Source organism: Podarcis bocagei (assembly GCF_964188305.1).
Source record: "Podarcis bocagei genome assembly, chromosome: 11".
In the NCBI taxonomy this organism is placed as follows: Eukaryota; Metazoa; Chordata; class Lepidosauria; order Squamata; family Lacertidae; genus Podarcis; species Podarcis bocagei.
This window is the reverse complement of record NC_138136.1, coordinates 63,113,569-63,137,211: the sequence shown is the minus strand read 5'-3', so window position 1 is coordinate 63,137,211 and position 23,643 is coordinate 63,113,569. Positions and strand designations below refer to the sequence as shown.

The window sequence follows — 23,643 nt, the reverse complement described above, 5'->3', positions numbered from 1 at the left end:
TTCCTGTGGAGTTATGGCAGGAAACTGGGTTTCTGGAAACAGTGGGATACACTTTTGTTCCCAGCTGGATAAACTTGTCCTTTCTGTGAGTGACTATTTTATATTGTTTTAGTTTCGTTTTCGTCCTCCCGGTTGGGGAGTTTTCGACTGTTTTTCACTGTTTCTACTGCCCATCACCTTGGGATGATTGCATAGAAGGCAATTAATAGATTAAGAAGGAGAAGGGGAGTTTCCACAAAGTTGATGCCCTTAGTTTCTTCTTCTCAAATCCCAGCTCCCAGCTCCCGTCAAGAGAGGGTTTTTTTGCCAGGCAGATTCATAAATAGGGCATGCACGCAGAGTACGTGGCAGCCGTTTAGGGCAGCACGTCTGCATTAATGCAGAAACAATTTATCTGCAGAAAAGGGCAGCAGATAGGGCTGGGTTTGTAATTAAGATAATCACTTCTTGGCTTCCGAAATGCTATTAACAGAGCTACTCTCTGAAATTTGCCATAATTGTTCTGCAGCCAAAAATTAGAGCATTATTGGGCTGATTGTCGGAAGGCGTTAAAGGCAACAGCATTCTCTTCCAATAACCATTTAACAAACAAGCTCTACAGGCAGGGTGGCTGGGCTTGCCACTCCTCATTCTTGCGCAGTCTTAAAAAGCTGGATTATTATTTTTTGCACGGCAGGGAGTTTGGCAAGGCCAATTTCATTTCCTTCACTGGGGCAGTCCTTCCTGCCCCAAAATGTCACTCACAGTCTGGTTCTCCTGGAGGGGGGGGGAAATCCTCCTCAAACTCAGTCAGTGCAATCTGTTCACTTGCTTTACTTAAACATCCCATCTTGAGAGGATTCTGGCAAACGTCATGCAGGCATCGCCGCATGCAGACACAGAAGTCTTTCAGAGCATATTTTGGGACTGGAAATGCCAGACATCATTCTGCAGAAACAGGCAGAGCTACAGCTTGCCGAGGGAAGGGCCTTACTTTGTAAATTTTGCCTTCTTCTGTACCCACAATGAACAAATAATCAATCTTCTTGTGAAAGTCAAACGAAGTCCCGCAGCCTGTTTAGAAGGAGAGAGAAATAACAGAAATAAAAGTTTGTCATGGAACTCTGTCAGGGCTCCATTTTCCCTGGGAGGATCTAGCTATTCAACCTGTTGTTCAACAAGAGCAATAGCTCCAGATTCACCAGCCGTTTAACTGGGGCAGGGAACAACCACAGCTCCCTTTGGCTGATCAGGAGTTATATGGGAATTCCGAAAAAAATGAAACAAAGGGGCTGCAGTTTTCGGCCCAGGAAGAGAACATGGCCATTTTTATCTAGCTGTGCTGAAAAGAGAGGCTTTGCCAAAGCAGAAGAGAGCTGTTGGATCCTGAGGTGTGCGCCCATTCTGCATGGGAAACAGCTGCGTTTCTATAATCTATTTCTTCCAGAGGAAACTGCTCTCGGAAATATCCTGAAAGTCTGAGTGACCAAAGGGAAGCGAGCGAAGCGTAACTCTGTGGAACCAGGTTTCTTTTTGGAAGGGCTAAGGAGTAAGGGACGCGGGTGGCACTGTGGGTTAAACCACAGAGCCTAGGGCTTGCCGATCAGAAGGTTGGCAGTTCGAATCCCCGCACTGGGGTGAGCTCCCATTGCTCGGTCCCTGCTCCTGCCAACCTAGCAGTTCGAAAGCACTTCAAAGTGCAAGTAGATCAATAGGTACCGCTCTGGCGGGAAGGTAAACGGCGTTTCCGTGTGCTGCTCTGGTTCGCCAGAAGCGGCTTAGTCATGCTGGCCACATGACCCGGAAGCTGTACGCCGGCTCCCTCGGCCAGTAAAGCGAGATGAGTGCCGCAACCGCAGAGTCGGCCACGACTGGACCTAATGGTCAGGGGGGTCCCTTTAAGAGGGCTTATTGGAAGGAAGCTGCCTGTAATCACACGAACGGTGGAAGCCCATGGAGACTGGCTCCCGAGGGCAGCTGAGCCACTGCCCCATCAACCTCAGCCTGCCCTGGTCCAGCCCCCACCTGCTTTCTTTCATACAATGGGTCCCTGGGGATGGGGGACCCTGCCAGTTAGCTTCCTCAGTCTCAGCGTCGCCCCTTGTAGTTGCAGTTGGGGATTCTGGCCACTCCATGTCCTGCTGGTCTCTCTGACCGGCCCCAAGAGGCATCAACAGAAGCCACTGCTGGCGGAAACTCAACGTGGGGCAGCTTCTTCTCTGCAGGCCGACAGTCCTTCTGATCAAATGGTGGCCTTGCCTTCTCATGGGATTACTGTGGAGTTGGGAGGGACCCCAAGGGTCATCCAGTCCAACCCCCTGCAATACAGGAATATGCCGCTGTCCCATATAGGGATCCCACCTGCAACCTAGGCGTTATCAGCACCATGCTCTAACCCAGGGGTCAGCAAACTTTTTCAGCTGTGGGCTGGTCCACCGTCCCTCAGACCATGTGGTGGGGCGGACCAAACAGTCATACCTTGGGTTACAGACACTTCAGGTTGCATTTACAAACCTCCAAAACCCAGAAGTACCGGAACGGGTTACTTCTGGGTCTCGGCAGTCACGCATGCGCAGAAGCGCTAAATCGCACTTTGCACATGCACAGAAGCACCAAATTGCAGCCTGCGCATGCGCAGACATGCTGCTGTGGGTTGCGAACGCTGTGGGTTGCGAACGTGCATCCCATACGGATCGTGTTCGCAACCCAAGCGTCCACTGTATTTTGAAGGGAAAAAAGGAACGAATTCCTATGCCCCACAAATAACCCAGAGAGGCATTTTAAATAAAAGGACACATTCTACTCATGTAAAAACACACTGATTCCTGGACCGTCCGCGGGCCAGATTGAGAAGGCGATTGGGCCGCATCCGGGCCCCGGGCCTTAGGTTGCCCAGCCCTGCTCTAACCAACTGAGCTATCCAGGGTACAAGATGGCTATCACATCCCCTCTTCATCTTCTCCCAGATAAGCACACTTGGCTCCCTCAACCGTTCCTCATAAGGCTCGGTTTCCAGACCCTCTCCTGAGGACACCCCACTCGGATTACTTCGCTGTAGTTTTCTGGGTGTGGTTACTTGGGAGCAAGTCCCACCGAGCTCTGTGGCACTGGCTCCCAAGTAAGTTTGCCCGGGACTCCAGCCCTCGGTGCCAGCATCTAAAGGGGTCTTGGGGGGGGGGCGCAGGGAGGAGAGATTTCAGCCCGTACCAAAAGTCTGCAGCTGCAGGCCCTCTGGCCCTTCCACCGTGGCCCCTTCCACGAGAAGCTTGATGATGTCTGTATGAACCAGCTCGTTCTGTTGGGGAAAGGAGAAAGAGATCAGAACAATTGCCAGCACTGGCGTCACAACAATGAGGCGCCGCTTTGAAACAGAACACTTTGTCAAGGGGGTTTGAAAGAAAAGAACACAGAGAGAGAGAGGAATCAAAACTGCTGAATGTTTCATGGCGGCGGCTGCCAGTTTGCGGCAGCTGGGTCTTAATGAGAAGTTTGCGAGTCTAGCATGTGCCCTTGCATCCTATTATAAGCACATCTGGGCTGTTCTCTGAGATCAATCTGAGGGCAGTTCCACACCCATCAGAAAAGCTTTTCCTCTGGCGCAGAAACATGATGGGGGTGGGTGCTCCAGATGTGTCCAGCAGGGACACTCAGACAAGACAAAGAAAAGAAAAGATGAGAGCTCTTTCCATTTGCCTTCAGGAACACAGGGTCGCAGAATCATAGAACTGGAGAGTTGGGAGGGACCTCCAGGGGTCATCTAGTCCAACCCGCTGCAATGCAAAAATCTCAGCTGACAGAGGCTTGGATTCCAACTAGCTCTCCACAAATAGAAGAAATCCTTCCATTCATGAGGGGAACTGGGATACGGCAGAGGATTCCCCTGGAGGACAGGGGTGGGGCAGCAGGTTAGTTGTTGTTTTTTGCTGGTGTTCTCTTCTTTGTGCAGCTCCCTGTACCACCTCCTCGTTCTGCTCCAGGGGCCCCAATCCTCTGGAGAAGGTATTTTCAGAGTCCAGGGGCCCCAGGGGGAAGGAGAGATGGGCGAGAATGCTGCCAGGAACCTTCTGAAGGCAGGAGCACCCAGCTAGCAAAACTCTGCTCAAAGGACACTTCCACCAGTGAAACCTAGAATACAGTGGTACCTCAGGTTAAGTACTTAATTGGTTCTGAAGGTCCGTTCTTAACCTGAAGCACCACTTAAGCTAATGGGGCCTCCTGCTGCCACCGTGCCGCTGGAGCACGATTTCTGTTCTCATCCTGAAGCAAAGTTCTTAACCCGAGGTACTATTTCTGGGTTAGCAGAGTCTGTAACCTGAAGCAGTGGCGTAGCGTGGGTTGTCAGCACCCGGGGCAAGGCAAGTAATTTGCGCCCCCTAACCCCTAACCTGCCGCCACTGCCAGCTTCTTCTTGCTGCTGCCTGGTCTGGTCTGGTGTGGTTCTCTCCCGCGCTCAGCGCTGCGCTGGGCGGCCGCTGCACTGTCCCTCCCCCAGGTAGTCCCTCGCTCTCTCTCCGCACCGCACGCCTGGCACCCACCCCCTCCACAGTGGGCAGCGACCCAGCGGCTCGGATCAGATTCGCACAGCCAGCACTGCAGTGAGAGAGAGTGAGTGAGCCAGGTAGGGGCAGAGAGCTGAGAGTGCAAGTGCGCCCCCCCCCAGATGTTGTGCCCGGTGCAGCTGGCCCCCCCTGCACCCCCCACGCTACGCCACTGACCTGAAGCGTATGTAACCTGAGGTGCCACTGTATAAGAAGATCATTCTAGATAAGGGCAATGGCCCATTCAGCCCAGAATCCCATTCTCACAGTGGCCAATGAGATGGTTGGACAGTGTTCTCGAAGCTACCAGCATGAGTTTGACCAAACTGCGGGAGGCAGTGGAAGACAGGAGGGCCTGGCGTGCTCTGGTCCAGGGGGTCACGAAGAGGCGGACACGACTAAACGACTAAACAACAAGGCAAACTAAAGGCCCAATCGCCTTCTCAATCTGGCCCATGGACGGTCTGGGAATCAGCATGTTTTTAAATGAGTAGAATGTTTGCTTTTATTTAAAATGCACCTCTGGGTTATTTGTGGGGCATAGGAATTCGTTTCTCCCCCCCAATATATATATATATAGTCCGGTCCCCCACAAGGTCTGGGGGACAGTGAACCAGCCCCATCCTGAAAAAGTTTGCTGACCCCTGCTTTTATGTGTCTTCCCACATTCAGCCTTGCTGGGTGTCCACCTTAGTTAGGGTACCAGCCACAATTTGGAAGTCACAGCCCTTTTTAGCCAGCAAAGGTTTCGCTGTTAATAGAAGTAATACACAAAACAGACACCGACGTTTAAGGGCTAGATTTCACTTCTTCCTAGAGAGGTGTGCTGCAATTGGAAAAATCAATGCCTGCACAGCCCTTTCAGCTCCTGAATCGCTGCTTTAGACTATTGTGCTTTGAAAGTTCTCCCTTTCTTAAAATAATAATAATAATAATAATAATGGAGTGAATGGGGGAAAGTAGCTTAACATCCTTGGTCTGTACCCCACGAGAAACTCTCAACAAAGCACTGCCAAAGAGCTGAGATGTCTCACCTCAGGAATAAAGCCAAAAAAAAAAGCGCCTGCATCTCTATTTTTGGAATCTGTTTCAAAAACCTGAATGCCTTTGCACAATGGAGACGTGGAAAGAAGATGAGGCTTTTCACTGAAACCAGAGACCACAGTGTTAGTCAAGGAGTGCGGCAGGAGAGTCAAGTGAAAGGTTTGCCACCCAGATTTATTAAGGTGGTAAAAGACGCCTGCTTCTTGGGAGAAAAGCAATGACAAACCTAGACAGCATCTTAAAAAGGAGACATCACCTTGCCAACAAAGGTCCGTATAGTTTAAGCTATGGTTTTCCCAGTAGTGATGTATGGAAGTGAGAGCTGGACCATAAAGAAGGCTGATCGCCAAAGAATAGATGCTTTTGAATTCTGGTGCTGGAGGAGACTCTTGAGAGTCCCATGGACTGCAAGGAGATCCAACCTCTCCATTCTGAAGGAAATCAGCCCTGAGTGGTCACTGGAAGGACAGATCCTGAAGCTGAGACTCCAAGACTTTGGCCACCTCATGAGAAGAGAAGACTCCCTGGAAAAGACCCTGATGTTGGGAAAGATGGAGGGCGCAAGGAGAAGGGGACGACAGAGGGCGAGATGGTGGGACAGTGTTCTCAAAGCTACTAGCATGAGTTTGACCAAACTGCGGGAGGCAGTGGAAGACAGGAGTGCCTGGCGTGCTCTGGTCCAGGGGGTCACGAAGAGGCGGACACGACTAAACAACAACAACATGTGGCCTTTTGCAAAGAGAGCAATTGGAGGTAGTAGTGACTCTGAATACCAGTTGTTGGAAGCCACTGGAGGGGAGAGTGTACTTGTGGTTGGGTCCTGCTTCTCCTCTTTGGGGCAACTGCTTGGCCACCATGAGAACAGAATACTGGACTCCTCTTTTGTTCTGATGAGCACAGCTAACAGTGCAACTGACTCCCTAAGGTTTGGGGGCAGCCACATCAACCACCTGAACAGTCCTGCAGAGAAGCATTTTGGAAGCAGATCTGGAATGGGGGTTGTGCCCACAGCCAGATCTGGGGTCACCAGCTGCTCCTACTAAGGGTCACAAGGGAGTAGACTCAAGGTTCAATGAACGAGCAAGGAACTGGATGCCAGTTTGCTTCCAGGCCTATTTCAAGGGCCTCGCAGCAGAGTTTGAAGCCCAGAACCACTTAGGCCCCAAATATCTGAAAGACCACTTATTGTCCTACAGAACCTCTCAGGTATTAAGCTCAGCAGGGTGATAGGCAATCTTGTTAGGTCTGCCGTCCTCAGAATTGTTGGGAATGGGAGACCAGGCGAGGGGGGTCTCTGTGGCAGCCCCAAAACTGTGAAACTTCCTACCCACAGAGGTGCATCTGACATCTTCACTGTATAGCTTTCATCACAACAAACAAACAAACAAATCTATCTTTATACCCCGCCCATCTGGCAGGGTTTCCCCAGCCACTCTGGGCAGCTCCCAGCAGAGTAGTAAAAACACGATAAAACATCAAGCATTAAAAACTTCCCTAAAGAAAGCTGCCTTCAGATGTCTTCTAAAACTCAGGTGGTTGTCTTTTTCCTTGACATGCTGAAGATGAACCTCTTTGCACACAAACCTGGCCTTTTCAGCTACAATATTTTGTGTTTATACTGGTCTGTACTGGCTGGAATGGATTGACTTGCTTTTCTAATTGTAACTCTTTTAATTTCTTTGTATAACTGAATACAATACTGTTGTAACCATCCCGGGACCCGATGGTTAAAGGCAGGGAAGGATGGATGGATGGATGGAAGGAAGGAAGGAAGGAAGGAAGGAAGGAAGGAAGGAAGGAAGGAAGGAAGGAAGGACAATAATAATACTCGTGGCCCAGCCAAGAATATGGAAGCCCAGTGGAGCTTGAGCTACACATGGCTATTCAGCAGCAGCAGCTGAGAGTGGAAGAATTAAAGAGCTCTTAGCAGTGCATAATCCAACAGGCCAGGATCTCACCACAGCTACTGGATAAATCCTGAAAGGGGGCAGGGACTGGTTCAGTGCCTTAATGTTCTCAATTTTGTCAACTCCTCTTGTTGTTGTTTTTAAATAGGCATGTGCAATTAGGAATAGTGAGGCCTAATGCGGGAAAGACAAAGTCCCTTCTTTCATAACAGCAGCATCCCCCAACACCACACATAGCAGGATATTAAACAGGGGCAGGAATGATAGGCTGACACCAAGCTTACCTTAACCAGAGTCCAGGACACAATGCGCCCATCGGAAGAGACGGAGAAGAAGTTCAAGTTGTTGTCCATGTCATCTTTCTGCCACTTGACCTGGGAAAGAGAAACACAAAGATTTCCCAGCAAATGAAAGGTTTTATTTGGAATTTACCGAAAGATGCTAAACTCTGTTCTCTCTCCATTCATCCAGTTAATCCACAGTCCAACTGCCGCCACCCCCCAGAGAAGCCCTAACATTTCACCTTGGTTTGCCTTTCTGCTTAGACAGACTTATTCTGCTAGGCCGGTTGGGTGCAGGGCGAGTCCAACACTCCATTTAGAAGGCATTTGTGCAGGGGAAAAACTTGGTGGATCATGCCACCAAGAGCTGCCACAGAGCTTGGGTTTCTAACACCGGTTTGCAAACTTCCTTGCAGGAAAATGGATTATGTTTTCTACGTTTAAGCAAACTTTATACATTAGATCGAGGCAATAGTCTAAGGTTGCAACCATATACTCATTTACCTGGCAGCAAGTCCTCCAAAATGCTCATTTTCTCCCACCTTACGTCTAAAGTGGGGCAGACAAGAAGTTACCGCCTCATTTTGCATAACTCTTTGGCTGCTTCTGCAAGGAGAACGGAAATCCACTCTGTATTTTAGCCACCCATGTAGAAAACCAGAGAGATTTGCCTTTCGGATTTTGACAGTTCAGAAGAGGGCAGTTAGAGGAGGATAAACACTTGGAGGTCTGTAAGACAAATCTCAGCTTGAATCAAATGCCTCATAATTGATCCAATTTCCAGATGTGGAAATTCAATCAGGCAGCAGAATAAAAGATGGCCCGGCTTGCAAACTGTCTGCCTGGAGCTCCCGATGCATCTATCAGCCGGACCAGCCATTTCCCAATAACATTCTGCGCTGCGTGAAGGTGGCATTTGTCTCTGTCGAAGCCGTTCCGTAGATATAGATCCCTGTTAGCATCGCCTAATGTAAATGAGCCCCATCAGCCGAGAGCCTAGTGCATATTTCTTGTGTGGCAATCTATTCATACCATATCAGCTCCCCCCCCCCCCCGAAATAAAACCGCAGGCTGAATGGCGGATTTCTGAGCACCAGGCTCCTCTCTGCACTGATTCTGCTCTTAAAGCAGTGGTTCCATGCCAAGGACCCATGACCCCAATGCAACAAAATAACCAGACAGGACAAAGAGTATATCTTGGGTGAAATAGGCCACAACTTTTGTTGTTGTTGTTTAGTCGTGTCCGACTCTTTGTGACCCCCTGGACCAGAACACGCCAGGCACTCCTGTCTTCCACTGCCTCCTGCAGTTTGGTCAAACTCATGCTGGGAGCTTCGAGAACAATGTCCCACCATCTCGTCCTCTGTCGTCCCCTTCTCCTTGTGCCCTCCATCTTTCCCAACATCAGGGTCTTTTCCAGGGAGTCTTCTCTTCTCATGAGGTGGCCAAAGTATTGGAGCCTCAGCTTCAGGATCTGTCCTTCCAGTGAGCACTCAGGGCTGGTTTCCTTCACAATGGATCGGTTTGATCTTCTTGCAGTCCATGGGACTCTCCAGAGTCTCCTCCAGCACCAGAATTCAAAATGCTTTTACTTAGGGCGTCCCTATTTTCATCGGAAAAATGTTGGCGGGTATGGAATAGCCTGTCCCTCTTTTCATCAGAGAAATGCGAGAGGGTATGCACTTGGTCATGAAACTCGCTGGGTGACCTTGAGCCTGTGGCTCACTCTCAGCCAAACCTGCTTCACAAGGCTGTTGTGGCGAATGTGCTCCAATCCACCATCAGCCTGGATGAACAGCTACATTAGGAGTAAGCGACAGACGCTCATTATGGGCATAGCCTATGATTACCAGATGTCCCCGTTTCCCGGGGACGGTACCCGGATTCACAAATCTGTCCCTGGACAAAATCTGTCCCCGGACAGATCCCTGCATTGCAAGCGTTGGACTAGATGAATCTGGATAGGGAGAGCTAGGGATTGCCATGTGGCCAGTGAGCAACCATCTTTCCCCGCTCAAGGACGGGGGGGGGGGGGGGGAGGCCAGTACGTAAATCCTCTTTTCAGGGAGTGGCATGCATTGGCATGCAATGCTGCACAATATTGGCCCATTTAGAGGAGCTATGATATGCGGGGGCTTCTACTTCCCATTGAAATGCACATGGGCACTCAATCCCATCATGCTATGCCATTTCGCTACAAAGACTTGGTATTATCACCCTCTTTATCTTCTGATAAGTGGCAGAACTCAAACATTTGCATTTAAAAGGAAGCCCTGATAGCTTTTTTAATAATAAAAAAAAATAACACTGGAGAGATCTCGGGTTTTCTTTTTAATATAAACCAAAGCTATTTATCGGTATCATTCCATCAAGCCTTATTCACAGCCCCAAGTCCTATTTATTAGTCAAAAGGAATCCATTGAAGTCTAATCTGTTGCCGTGAATGAAACAGTCACAGTATGGTTACACTTGAGAGAAGGCAAGCAAGGGTAGGAAAAGCGAGCTTTGGAAGAGGAAGGAGAGTTCGTTTTTGAAAAAGAAGCTGGGAACAAGCTTCTTGGTGGCTCTGGCACATTTTGTGATGCAGGTCCAAACTTTGGGATGGGGTGGATTTGGAAAGGGAGGGGGTCCTTGGGATCTACCTAGACAAAGTTTCATATGTTTTTAATGTTTGGTGTATTATTGTATTTTAATATTTGGTTGGAAGCCGCCCAGAGTGACTGGGGAAGCCGGGCGGGGTAGAAATAATAAATTATCATCATCATCATCATCATCATCATCATCATCATCATCATACTGCTGGATGGAATTGCATCTCAGAGGTGTTGGTACCTGACTTTGGAATGCCCTCAGTAAAGCGCTCTGACTAGCACCCGCATTTACAAACTTTTCAACATCAGTTAAATATATTTTTTCTTATTTCCCCCGGCCTTTTAAATGGTCCTATTACAGTGATTTGTTTCATTGGTTCCCCTCCTTCTCCGTTTTGTTGTTTGGATTCAAGTTGTTTTTAGCGTATTGTATGTGAACAATCTCTATTGATGCCTGTTGCACACAGCTCCAGAATCGATTTGGATGGAGGACAATGTATAAATATTTTGAATAAATAAAATAACGGAGACGTTTGTAACCAGCAAACAAAAAGATGATACATCTAATTACACCAACGTGAGCCTGTTATCAGTGAGTCATGAGTGTGGGAAGAGTCGCTTTGCTGCATGAGGTGACACCTTACCTGGCTCCAGGGCAGGGAAAGGTAGGGCAGGATCTGTCCTCGGCCATCACCTGCAGGAGTTCAGGGTTCAGAGAGGAAGTCCCATTAGCCTGCTTTGCTAGCATGCAGTGGGACCTGTGCTTCCAAAATGGATTTAGAATATGTAGTGGATTGGAGTTACTCCAGTGGCGTAGCGTGGCTTGTCAGCACCCGGGGCAAGGCAAGTAATTTGCGCCCCCTAACCCGTGGATTTGCGCCCCCTAACCCTAACCCCCGGCCCCCCCTGCACCCCCCACGCTACACCACTGTTTCCTGGCAGTTTTATTCTCTTGGCAAACCGCTTTTGTAGCTGTCAAGCGGTTTATAAATTTTAGGATTTTTTTTTTAAAAGGGCATTTTCAGAAAAAGCTGCTCGTGGCTCTCAGCTGTTCCCTCTCAGCTGCTCGCTCCTAGTTTGTGGGAGGGTGGATTTAAGGCGTGACGGGGGGGGGTGCGTGCGAAGAAGGGCAACCTCTCCCCACTCCGCCGCTTTGCTCCACCCTGGCAGGCAGGCTGGCAGGCTGGCTACACGCGACGCGCTCGGAGAGGGCCTCCGGATCGTCCCCCGGGCTGGGCAAGGGCTCGTTCTCACGCAGCGGCTGTTGCGCAGCCTCGCCGCCGCCGCCGCCCTTGCTCCTTCGCGTGCGGGGAAAGGCCGCCGGCAGCCCTGGGAGCGCCTCCCTCCGCGCCTTCACACGCAGCTGTGCCAGCCCAGCAGGCGGCTCCCATCCTCCCCGAGCCCCGGCCGGGCTAGCGGGGGTTGTGAGCCACCTGCAGGGAGCCGGGGGTCCTAGCAGGCTCCCTCGGAAGGTGGAGCGGGGCCCTCCTTCGCTGGAGGTTGGATGGCCAGCTGCGAGGAATTCTTAGCAGGCTCGCTCCACCTCCTCCTCCTCCCGACTTTGCAAGGAATTAGCAGGCTCGCTCCACCTCCTCCTCCTCCCGACTTTGCTGCTGCTGCTGCTCGGCTTTTTTCCTCTACCGACGGCACGCTGTGCCTTGGAGAGGTTCCCGCTTCCTTGAGGGGGGCCGGCCAAACGCGCCCCCCAAAATGTTGCGCCCGGTGCGGCTGGCACCCCTGGCACCCCCCACGCTACGCCACTGAGTTACTCGTGCGTAAACTGTCCCCGTTGGGGAGCTTAACTGCCTGGGTTAAACCGTCCTGACTGCACAGCCCATCTCAGCGGGGCTGCCTCAGTCGCTAGCAGAATCTGTCTGTGGGCGTTTCTTAAACCTCTTCCAGCATAAAAGCTGTTTGACCCCCAGTCGTCTCCGCCTCTCACTGAGCGGGAGTCTTCTGCGCAGGGAGGGCGTGGGTAGTGAAGGACCAGTGCTCTCCTCACTGATGTCCAGGGAAGAATCCCGGAGCTCTTCCCCCTCTTCTCCCATTTGCCCTCCTGGATCCTTGGTGTTACGCTGATTTCCTTCCCCCTCTACCAAGCTGCGTCTCCCCCTGGTGCTAGTACCTTCTCCTGCAGAATCGGGGAGCCTCTCCTTCTCCTTTTGCTCTGATGTCAGTTTCCTGACAGAATATGTCCCATTGCCTTTTGTTTTTTGAGTTTCGTTGCTGTTCTTATTGTTCTAGTGTTCAGTGTTATCTTTTATTGACTGCATGCTCCCAGAGGTCTCTGTAGCAGAAAGGTGGTTAGAAGACGGTTATGTATGTATGAATGAATGAATGAATGAGGGAAAGGGACAAGCATCCCCCTGCCGCAGATATATCAGCCACAATGAGGAGGCCAGGGCAGCCACTCTCAGGAGGGGGAGCTGCAGCCCTGAATATAAGCCCCAGAAGGCGATGAGATATTCCCCAAGAAGACAAGAACGACAGGCCAAATAACTCAACTCCATTTCACCTGGCAGTTTTAAGCTATTTTATTTCCCTGAAATACTCTTTAACATTCTTCTTCCAGTTAGGAAGAAAAAAACTGCTCTGAGCTCAAAGCAGCCAGCAAAATGTACTTCGTAAGATGTGATCAGTTTGGTGACCAGCAGGTAAACAAGGATCAGAAGAGCCAGAGGCAGATGAGTAATTGGGTGCACTCTTCCCACCTTGGATCAAATCTAGGCTGCCAGGTGCCATAAGAAAGCTGCAGAGATAGCGCAGGACAGTGCGCACCCCGGAAATGATCTCTTTCAGCTTCTGCCTTCTGGAAGAAGGTCCAGGGTTATAAAGACTAGGACTAGCCGTCTGAGAAACAGTTTCTAGCGAAATACAATTTTGGTTTTAAATGCAGTGTAAGGTAGTCTCTATGGGAGTATGTTGTATTCAATTATGGGGTATCAGAGTTTTTAGGGGCTAACCAGGCTGGGATAGCTGGGATAACAGGCTTGTTGGTTTTGAATGTCTTATGTAGATTTTTCAATTTCGTTGTTCTGTATGGGACAATGACAATAGAGATTATCGTAAGAATGCAAGAAGAGCTCTGCTGGATCAGGCCAACAGCCCATTTAGTTCAGCATCCTGTTCTCACACGGCCCAACCAGGCACCCCACAAGCAGGGAATCCCGCAAGGGGGATCCAAGCAACAGAGCCCTCCCCCCTCCAGTGGTTTCCAGCTACAGTGGTGCCCCGCAAGACGAATGCCTCGCAAGACGGAAAACTCGCTAGACGAAAGAGTTTTCCGTTTTGAAGGTGCTTTGCAAAACGAATCTCCTATGGGCTTGCTTCGCAAGACGACAATGTCTTGCGAGTTCCTGCGGGGTTTTTTTTTCTTTCCCCCCCTTTTTCTAAGCCGCTAAGCCGCTTATCAGCTGATCCGATCAGCAGATAAGCCGCTAAAAGCCTCTAAAAGCCACTAATAGCGCTAATCCGCTAATCCTTCAATGGGCTTGCTTCGCAAGACGAAAAAAACCGCTAGACGAAGAGAATCACAGAACGGATTCTTTTCGTCTTGCGAGGCACCACTGTACTGGCATTTGGAGGCATTGCTGCCTCTATCTGTGAAGGCATCCCGGCTAGTAGCCATCAATAGCCGTCTCCTCCTCCATGGATTTTTAGGGGCGCGGGTGGTGCTGTGGGTTAAACCACAGAGCCTAGGGTTTGCCAATCAGAAGGTCAGCAGTTCAAATCCCCGCGCTCCGTGCAGCAGGCTGTTATCCGCAGCCTAGGGAGCCCAGCGGGAACTCCCGCGAGCTCCCCAGGCTTGCTGATAGCTTCCTGAAGCCTGGAGAGCGAGAGGGGTCGCTCTCTTCAGCGAAAGCCTGCATTCGCCCCATAGGACGCACACAGATTCCCCCTTCATTTTTGGAGGGGGGAAAGTGTGTCCTATAGGGCGAAAAATATGGTATATTTTTTAGATGTCCTTTTTATGTTGAGATTCATAGAGACACCATTGATCCTTTGCTGAAGAGGCTCACCGAACTTTCAGACAAGTCTAAACTTAATTCTCTCCTCTTAGGCAAAGATCACAAGACGACCTGGCTGGTAGCCAGATTCTGCGCCCAGATTTGTAGGCACAGATCATCCTCTAGAATAAAATAGCTTACTAGGGAAATGCTGAAGTTGTCCTTTGGGGCGCCCCAGGGTCAATTTTTTACGGTAGCCCAAATCTCAGTTGTACGGGTGTATATATATATATCTCAATTTTAACTCATGAGCTATTGCTGCAATCTGTTCCGATTGTATATTTTATCTTTATGAACACTGTTTTTATTGTGTTATGTTATGTGAGCTGGTCTTTGACCGTAATAAATTCTATCCTGAATCTTCCAATGTTCAACTTCATTGGATGTCTATGTTAGTGTTAGAACTTGGGGAGATCCAATGAACTGAGCAAAGAGGAGAGGGAGGTGCAGGGAAGGATCAAGGGACCTCCATTTCATGCCTGGGGACCCAGGGTTCACCCTTGGGGTAGCAAGAGGTATGGAAAGGCATGAGAAGCTGAAGGCACTGCCCATGCAATGAATGTCCTGGGCTAGATGGACTTGGCATCGTCTGTTCTAGTTGAAGGCAACTTCCCATGTTCCAGGGAAGTCTTGAGAATCTGGAGAAGGGGTGGTGTGTGATTCCATAAAAGATGGTTAGTATGGTACTGTGGTTGATCAAGTTGGTGGTCCTGCCCCTGGGGGGCAGGGAGCTCACCTTCGGAGGCTGCCACAGGGCAAGTGGGAGGCAGGGGGAAGCTGGAGGTGTAAATGACTATTTCAGTAATCCTCACAGAACTCTAGCCCAATGGTTGCCATTAATTTGATTCAGAATTGATTTTAGAATGAACTGATTTTAGAATGTATTTCAATTCATTGATTGTGATTTTATGTAAACTGTGTTACTTTTATTGTTGTTAGCCGCTCTGAACCCAGCTTGGGCTGGGGAGGGCGAGATATAAATTTATTTATTTATTTATTTATTTTTATTACTTTGCAAAGTCGGTATCACTAGATCACGTTCATCATTTTTTTTGAATTAATTAAGCTAAATAGTTTAAAGTGGATTTTGAATCAGTGTGTAATCAGTTGTTACTGTTTCAAATTTGATGATTATCTTCCGTAGTGGGTTGTGCAAAGTGCTATTTTGAATAATAATTTTTCATAGGGTAGGGAGCGTCGGGGATGAGTTTATAGACCCAAGGGGAAGGAGGCTGAAAAGGTTTGGGAACCATTGGCATAGAAAACCCTAAAACTTTCAAAAGTCAAGGGGAAGGTGTTCTGAGAGCCCCTCCCCTGTGAAGAAAACGGCGAGCGTGTGAATTAAAGTCCTGCTTTTGAACCATGGTAGATATATCAAAGAACATATCAAAGGTGACTGGCTGGCAGAGCTGACAGCAGGACACTTCGATTCCTCCCCTTTGGCAGATTAACCCACCTGTCTGCAGGAAGGCCAAGCAGCAAAGTGAGTCACACAGCTGGATGTAAAATGGTACTGGTGTGTGTATGTGCAAAAAAAGGCCTTCCATCAGCTTAACTTGCTCTCCAGTCAACCATTTGCACGGGGTGCCATTAATTAATATTTCTTCTTTTTCTTCTTGGTAGGCATGGTGCTCGCTCACATCTGACACCCTAAGACTCTTTTTGCAAAGTGTGTCAATGGTTGCAGAGTCATTTCATGGTGACTGCGCTTGTCAGAGGACTGCCATCGGAACAAGGGAGGGAGGCGGGAGGGCCGCTGGGATACAGAGAGCCTCCAAAGCTCCCGAGGAGCAGCTCCTCTTCCAGAGGTGGGAAAAGTTGCACCTCCAGTGGAGAAGAGAGGGAAGGGGCCAGCCAAGCGAGGAAAGGGCTCAAGGATGCTGCGGAGAGCCAGGAGGGACGCACACCACTTCCGTCACCCAGATTGCGCAGAGGGGTGAAACACAAGGAGGGGAGGCGGAGGTTTGGGTGTGCCAAAGTACTTATGTTGGGGGAGAAGCCGGAAGGGGCCACTCCCGGATTCTGCAGGTGACTGAGACGGACATGAACTTGGTAGATCTGCACTGTAAATAGTTTGCACAAGAAAACCTGTAAAAGACAGGTCAGAGTCCTGCCTGGTTACTCACGAGCAACCACTACCAGCATCTGACAGTGCTTTTCCAAATTGTGAATTCCACCACCAAGAGGAGGCGGAAGGCGCAAGAAAGATGATGAACCAGTAGGCTTTAGAATAACTAGAACCAAGGCAAAGTCAGGACCCTGGACAAGGCTCAAGGGGCCGATCCAGATTTCAGCAGATTTAGGTCCATGGTTTCCGGTGCTAAATCACTCAGCATGTAGCTGAACAATGGAACTCGCTTCCACAGGAGGCAGTGATGGCCACCAAGTTAGATGGACTTTAAAAAGGATTAGACAAATCCATGGAGAAGGCTACAGATAACTCCCAGATATGGGGGTGGTATGCCTCTGAACATGAGTTGCTGTGGGTCGCAAGGCGGCAGAGTGCACTCAGATCCTGAGAATGCCCTGCAGTCCTGGGAGATACACAAGGATGTTGGGTGCTGTTGCTCACCCTTGAATCTAGTCTTCCCAATAATAATAATAATAATAAAATTTTATTTATATCCCTCCCTCCCCAGCCGAAGCCGGGCTCAGAGCGGCTAACAACAATAAAAGTAAAACAGTTTACATAAAATCGCAATCAATTAATTGAAATACATTCTAAAATCAGTTCATTCTAAAATTGATTCAGAGTCAAATTAATGGCAACCATTGGGCTAGAGTTCTATGAAGATTACCAAAGGAGGGGGTCAGACTGTGCCTTGGCCAAAGGCAGGTGGAACAGCTCTGTCTTGCAGGCCCTGCGGAAAGATGTCAAGTCCCGCAGGGCCCTAGTCTCTTGGGACAGAGCATTCCACCAGATCGGGGCCACGGCCGAAAAAGCCCTGGCTCTGGTTGAGGCCAGCCTAACCTCCCTGTGGCCCGGGATCTCCAAGATGTTTTTATTTAAAGACCGTAAGGTCCTCCATGGGACATACCAGGAGAGGCGGTCCCATTGGGTTTTAAAGGGCATATTTTAATGGTCTTTTACCTGTTATCTTTTCAGTTGCTATCTTGCGGTTTTAATTCATTGTTTAGAATTGCATTTACTGTACCGGCATTCCTAATTGTGCAGCTACTTTCCCGCAAAAGGTGTCACAGACATTTGAGAGAGAGAGAGAGAGAGAGAGAGAGAGAGAGAGAGAGAGAGGTATGCGTTTATATGCATTTACTTCCAGATTCCCCCATCGCAGTGTTACATGCGAGAGATGTTGTGGCGTCTATTATCTATTACCGAAGCAGTAACAACAATGGATTTATTCATTCACAATGGTGCCATCAATATGCACAGTGTGTTGCAGAATAACATAAGCAGCAACAGCAGCAGCAACAGAAAGGTCCGTGGCCTAAGAGGATTCCAACATCTATTTCAACAACAGGAAAGATGAGAGGGTGAAGAAGAGAAAGGGAAGAGGTAAGGGGGGAAGGGAGGAATGTCAGCTGTTGTGTTTACAGTGGTACCTCTGGTTGCGAGCGGGATCCGTTCCGGAGGCCCGTTCACAACACGAAAAGAGCACAACCTGCTGCGGCGCATCTGCGAACACGCAGGTTGCGATTCACTGCTTCTGCACATGTGCGTGTTAGGATATTTCCGTTCCACCTTAAAAGTGAGCAGGCTTTGTAAGTAACAGAGTCTGCGCATGTCCTGTTCACAGGATGTTTATGTTTGCTATTCCTTTCGATTTCAGTCGGTCAGAGACGCTGACTGAGAACGGTCATGTTTTTCTTTGTTCTGTTCTACGCTAAATAAAGTCTGTAAATATGCTAAATATGCTCTTCTGCGGTGCAGCTTTCTGCCTGTGTTTCTGCTGATAAACATTGTGCACAAGCCTGGAATGTGGCTATCTATTTCTGAGGCTTCGTGTCGCTAACTGCTGGATCTGCCTGTCTACGGGAGATCGATGGACGTCCGGCAGCCGGCTTGGGGCCATGATGGACAATATCTCCCTGGCAGTTTCCCAACAGCGCGTGCCGTCATTTTGTGTGTCTGCGCATGCGCGAGTGGCAAAACCCGGAAGTAACCCTTTCCGGTACTTCCGGTTTGCCGCGGGACGTAAGCTGGAAGAATGTAACATGAAGCTGTGGCGATCACACAGGGTCCCCGGATGTATCACCGTCTATTGTTCCCTGTGCCACCACTTTATTTCTCGCTGCCACCACCCAGGCCCTACCTGGTACAATACTGAGTCCAGTCAGGGTTAAATCGGAACATAAACTTCTCTTTATTTATTGCAGTTTAACAAGCGTGTGGTTTCATAAAGGGTATCGGTCAATTACAATCATGGGGTGTCTATCCAGACCTATAACTTCCGCTACCTGCTCTCACTCACTAAACCACCTCTCAGATATTGACTTGTCTTCCTAGCCCCTAACTGTTCCTGACTCAGCTTATTTCGCTACACTAACTCAACCTACCCACAGACCCTATCCCAATTCACTCCCACTCCAACCAACCACCCAACTCCCAACAAACTCTCCCAGAGCTGGTTTTATAGCCCCCCTGACTCCACCCCCTGGGTTCTGAAAGGGTAACCTGTTTAACTATTTCACCTCCAGCACTCTCATATGGTAACGTCACAGCGCCTGACATCATTTTGCGCTTCTACGCATGCACGAGTGGCAAAAACCCGGAAGTAACCCTTTCCGGTAGTTCCGGGTTGCCACAGGACATAACCTGAAAGAATGTAACATGAAGCGGACGTAACATGAGGTATGACTGTACTTGAGGATTGTTTCTCCTGGGGGTGTAGACTATTGGGGAGTGAAGCAATGAAAGCAGCAACATCTGGACTTGTGGGGAATACTCAAGTGGTGGTGTGGATACCCTTGGTGACACGCTCAAGGCCGCCTTCTCTTGTTCGTTTCTAATGTTTGAAGGCTAAGCCGTGAATCTCCCTCTTCGGCCGCTCAGCTGAGTTTGTTTCCCACCCGCCCGCCTTTCAAGGTTTCCCTTCTGACCTTGCTGTGGACCTCGGTTGGTCGCCGTTAAGGGGCCTGGTAGGAATGTTTTCCACTTGGCAAATTGGCACCAGCCATTTGGTTTTTTGCCTACCTCGTAGCGAATCGTCACAACTTTCTTGGCTTTGGTGGTTAGGCATTGGTATGGGTATTGTAATGTAGATGTATGGGGCGGGGAGCGCCATCACCTCCCCCAAATATTGAAGGGTAGTCCGGTAAAGGATTCCGGGGGGCATTGCCCTGTCCGAAACCTGTGGAGGTCAGGGCCTAAAGCGCCCCCCCGAGCGGTGACCCCAGGGGAGTCCCTAGTGGATGTGCATCAGCAGGGCTCCCCCTGCTGGTGTTAATCCTTCCCGGTCTTCAAGCAACCAGGCTGAAGCCGTGGTGCCTCGCAAGACGAAAAGAATCCGTTCTGTGATTCTCTTCGTCTAGCGGTTTTTTTGTCTTACGAAGCAAGCCCATTGACGGATTAGCGGATTAGCGCTATTAGCGGCTTTTGGAGGCTTTTAGCGGCTTATCTGCTGATCGGATCAGCTGATAAGCGGCTTAGCGGCTTAGAAAAGGGGGGGAAGGAAAAAAACCCCGCAGGAACTCGCAAGACATTTTCGTCTTGTGAAGCAAGCCCATAGGAGATTCGTTTTGCGAAGCACCTCCAAAACGGAAAACTCTTTCGTCTAGCGAGTTTTCCATCTTGCGAGGCATTCGTCTTGCGGGGCACAACTGTAGTCGATAGGACCAATGCCTAAGCCAATACCACTCATCACCTGTAACCAATAAAGTTGTGGCCTAATTTTAGCCCATTAACCTAAATTACTGTGTCCTGTGTCTTTATTTCTACTGGTGGGAGGCGGGATCTCGCCACGCAAAACAGATTCGAAAGCCAAGCTCTGGTGCTGCCTTTCCTCAGATTACCCTGAGCCACCCCGCAGAGCCCAGCCCAGGGCTTGCGAAGGCAGCACCGTCACAGAGCAGCTTTCCTTCTAGACAAGTAATCCGGGGACACGTTCAGCGCCAGGCAAGAAGCCGTCCGCAGACCCGACGGTCTCCGTGCCTGGAGAGCAGTTTAGAAATAAGCGAGAGCATTAATCACACGCAAACAAAAGACCCAGGAGAAGCAGCGTCGGCTGCACAATGGCTTTGTCCCTGAGTTTCAGAGGCTGCTGGGGAATATTCAAGCAACTCCAGTGTTTGGGAGGGTTTGCAGGTCTGGTTCAGTGCTTTGCATGTCCCAAATGCGGCAGGGGAAGGTCTCTGACGCAGCCCAGCCTTCCTCACCTGGTGATTCCCAGGTGCTCTGAACTACAACTCCCATCAGCCCCTGCCAGTGCACACTCCACAGCTGGCTTATTCAGAGTAGGGCACTTCAAAGTGTACGAAAAAATCAACTGCAATGTCAACCTTAAGTTGATTTTTTACCTCCCCACCAACACGCAACAGCATTTGTGTGGATCAGGCTCAACAAGACCACCACATGAAAACAGCACACATTTTAAAGTGATCTGAATAATTCAACACATGCAAGACCCCCGTATCTCAGAACTGATTTCCTGTTGTCATATTCTGCAAGCCTATTGAACATCGTAACACTGTTGGACTTTAAAGCCAGTCATAATTCTGGCAGTTCAATAGCATGACTTATTGTATTTGTATCTTAATATATATTTAGTTTTATTCTTTTTAAACCTTTTGTATGTTGCAAATTATCAGTAGCAGTAGAATTTCTATATACTATATTTTAATGTAAATACATACAGAGACTGTTCTTCAATATTTATTTTGTGTATGTGTGTGTGTATTTTCCTGTAGTTGATATCAGCATGATGGTCAAAACAACAACGAAAAGAAAAACCAGACCAGCACCACAGTTGTGATCCTGCCCTGCTCACCCTGCACCCCTGGTGCTCCCTGGGAATTTTTTTAGGCTAATCCTCACCCCATTTACCTGGGAATAAGACCCAAAGCATTTAATACGGTTTACTTCTTACATTTCCTGGCAAATAGAAGGGGAAGAAATGGAGGCAGTGAGAGATTTTACTTTCTTGGGCTCCATGATCACTGCAGATGGTGACAGCAGTCACGAAATTAAAAGACGCCTGCTTCTTGGGAGAAAAGCAATGACAAACCTAGACAGCATCCTGAAAAGCAGAGACATCACCTTGCCAACAAAGGTCCGTATAGTTCAAGCTATGGTTTTCCCAGTAGTGATGTATGGAAGTGAGAGCTGAACCATAAAGAAGGCTGGTCGCCAAAGAATAGATGCTTTTGAATTCTGGTGCTGGAGGAGACTCTGGAGAGTCCCATGGACTGCAAAAAGATCAAACCTCTCCATTCTGAAGGAAATCAGCCCTGAGTGCTCACTGGAAGGACAGATTGTGAAGCTGAGGCTCCAATACTTTGGCCACCTCATGAGAAGAGAAGACTCCCTGGAAAAGACCCTGATGTTGGGCAAGATGGAGGGCACAAGGAGAAGGGGACGACAGAGGACGAGACGGTGGGACAGTGTTCTCGAAGCTACCAGCATGAGTTTGACCAAACTGTGGGAGGCAGTGGAAGACAGGAGGGCCTGGCGTGCTCTGGTCCAGGGGGTCACGAAGAGTCAGACATGACTAAACAACAGCCAAGCTTTCGCTTCTGGTTTACAGCTCATGGTTTATCTTGGAGAGCTAAGCCATGAGCCCGGGGTTCAGATAACACATCAAGCCAAACCATGGCATAGCTCAGGTTGCATATCAGCAAGATGACTGGGGTGGAGTAAAGGAACCCCAGTTCTTCCCTTCCAGAGCCAGGAGTGCCTGGCGTGCTCTGGTCCAGGGGGATACGAAGAGTCGGACTTGACTAAACGACTAAACAACAACAACAACTTCTTACATGGTGGTTAGAATTTCCCCTGTAAATTATTGCTAAATGTAGCTATTTTAAGGCAGCTGCTTCAGACCTGTGATGCTCTGTAAAAGCAAAGAGGGGAAGCAGAGATGCTTTCTACCCCTGCAGAACTTTTCAACAATGTGTGGCCTCTCCTTCTAGCTTCTCCATCACATCCCCTTCTACCCCTGAAGTGAACAGAGCCAAAGCCCGGCATGTTTGGCTTTTTCAGAAACAAAGAAAAGCCACAGAGGCCCTTTGTCTGGCCACAGGTTTCAATGCGATCATTAAAATGCCAGGCATCAGAGTTGAAATGGCTACCCAGCTGGAAGCAGGTTGTGAGTCGAGGACCCGCCACCCACATAGGAGTATAAAAAGACACAAAGACACATTATTTTAGGTTAATGGGCAAAATTAGGCCACAACTTTTATTGGTTACAGCATGGGAGTACTATTGGCTTAGGCAGTGGATGAAACAGCAATACCAGATTCCACAGGAGCCATATCAGGGTCAACAACCAATGGGAGGAGCTTGTGGATGCAAATACAACTGGAAGCTCCCCCATGATGTCACCGGGGGTCGTGCCATGGCCCTAGCCACCAGCAGGGCATCGGACAGGATCCACGACCACCGGATTCCTTTAATGGAATACCCAAAAGAGAAGGTGTAGATGATGGCCCATACCCAATCCTCCAACACAGCACACATATTCCAATGCCTAACCGCCAGTACCAGAAAGTTGTGACGAGTTGCTACGAGGCAGGCGAAAAAACCAAGAGGCTGGTGCCAATTTGCCAAATGGATAAAAAAGTCCTACCAGGCCCCTTGGGCAACCAAGGCAACCAACCGAAGTCCATAGCAAGGTCAATACGCAAAAGAAGCTGACCTAAGAGGGAGGGAGGGAGGGCGGGAGGGAGATCCGAAGAAAGCAGGAACAGGCTGGGAGCTGAGTGCTGCCGCGGCTGTTTAAATGTGGCTAGCCCCGCCCATCAGCCGGCCCTATTGGCCGGCTGCAAGACTTGGCCACCGCAGCAGAAGCAATCAGGGGCAGGGAGCCACACACGCCTCCCTGCCCCTGCGGGAAACAGCTCCCACTCACAACCCCTGCCCCGTATTGATGGCACTCCTTGCCCCCTTCTCAAAGGGTACACTTATCGCTGCACCGTATCAGGAAGGCTCGTTTTCAGAAAAGAGGGTGCGGGCAAGGAAGAAAGGAAAGGGACAGAGATATATGCTGAACAATATTCAATAGCTGGGAAGATTTATGTATGTTAATGACGTGCCGACGTCTTTTAAAGAAGAGAAGAAGAAGAAGAGTTTGGATTTGATATCCCGCTTTATCACTACCCTAAGGAGTCTCAAAGAAGGGACACGG

General features: G+C 49.3%; 1 protein-coding gene and 1 long non-coding RNA gene across 2 annotated transcripts in view; one reads left to right on the top strand and one right to left on the bottom strand.

The window, feature by feature from the left end:
• The window catches only part of LOC308597395, a 228,871-nt gene that overhangs the window by 71,943 nt on the left and 133,285 nt on the right, over positions 1 to 23,643 (top strand). The window lies entirely within an intron of this gene.
• The window catches only part of DNAI1 (dynein axonemal intermediate chain 1), a 158,045-nt gene that overhangs the window by 68,074 nt on the left and 66,328 nt on the right, over positions 1 to 23,643 (bottom strand). The window contains exons 14-16 of the mRNA XM_081212844.1: positions 7,753 to 7,842; positions 3,187 to 3,274; positions 974 to 1,053 (exon numbers count right to left, since the gene is read on the bottom strand). Coding sequence (XP_081068970.1) covers positions 974 to 1,053; positions 3,187 to 3,274; positions 7,753 to 7,842 — 258 coding nt within the window. The remainder of the gene's footprint in view (positions 1 to 973; positions 1,054 to 3,186; positions 3,275 to 7,752; positions 7,843 to 23,643) is intronic.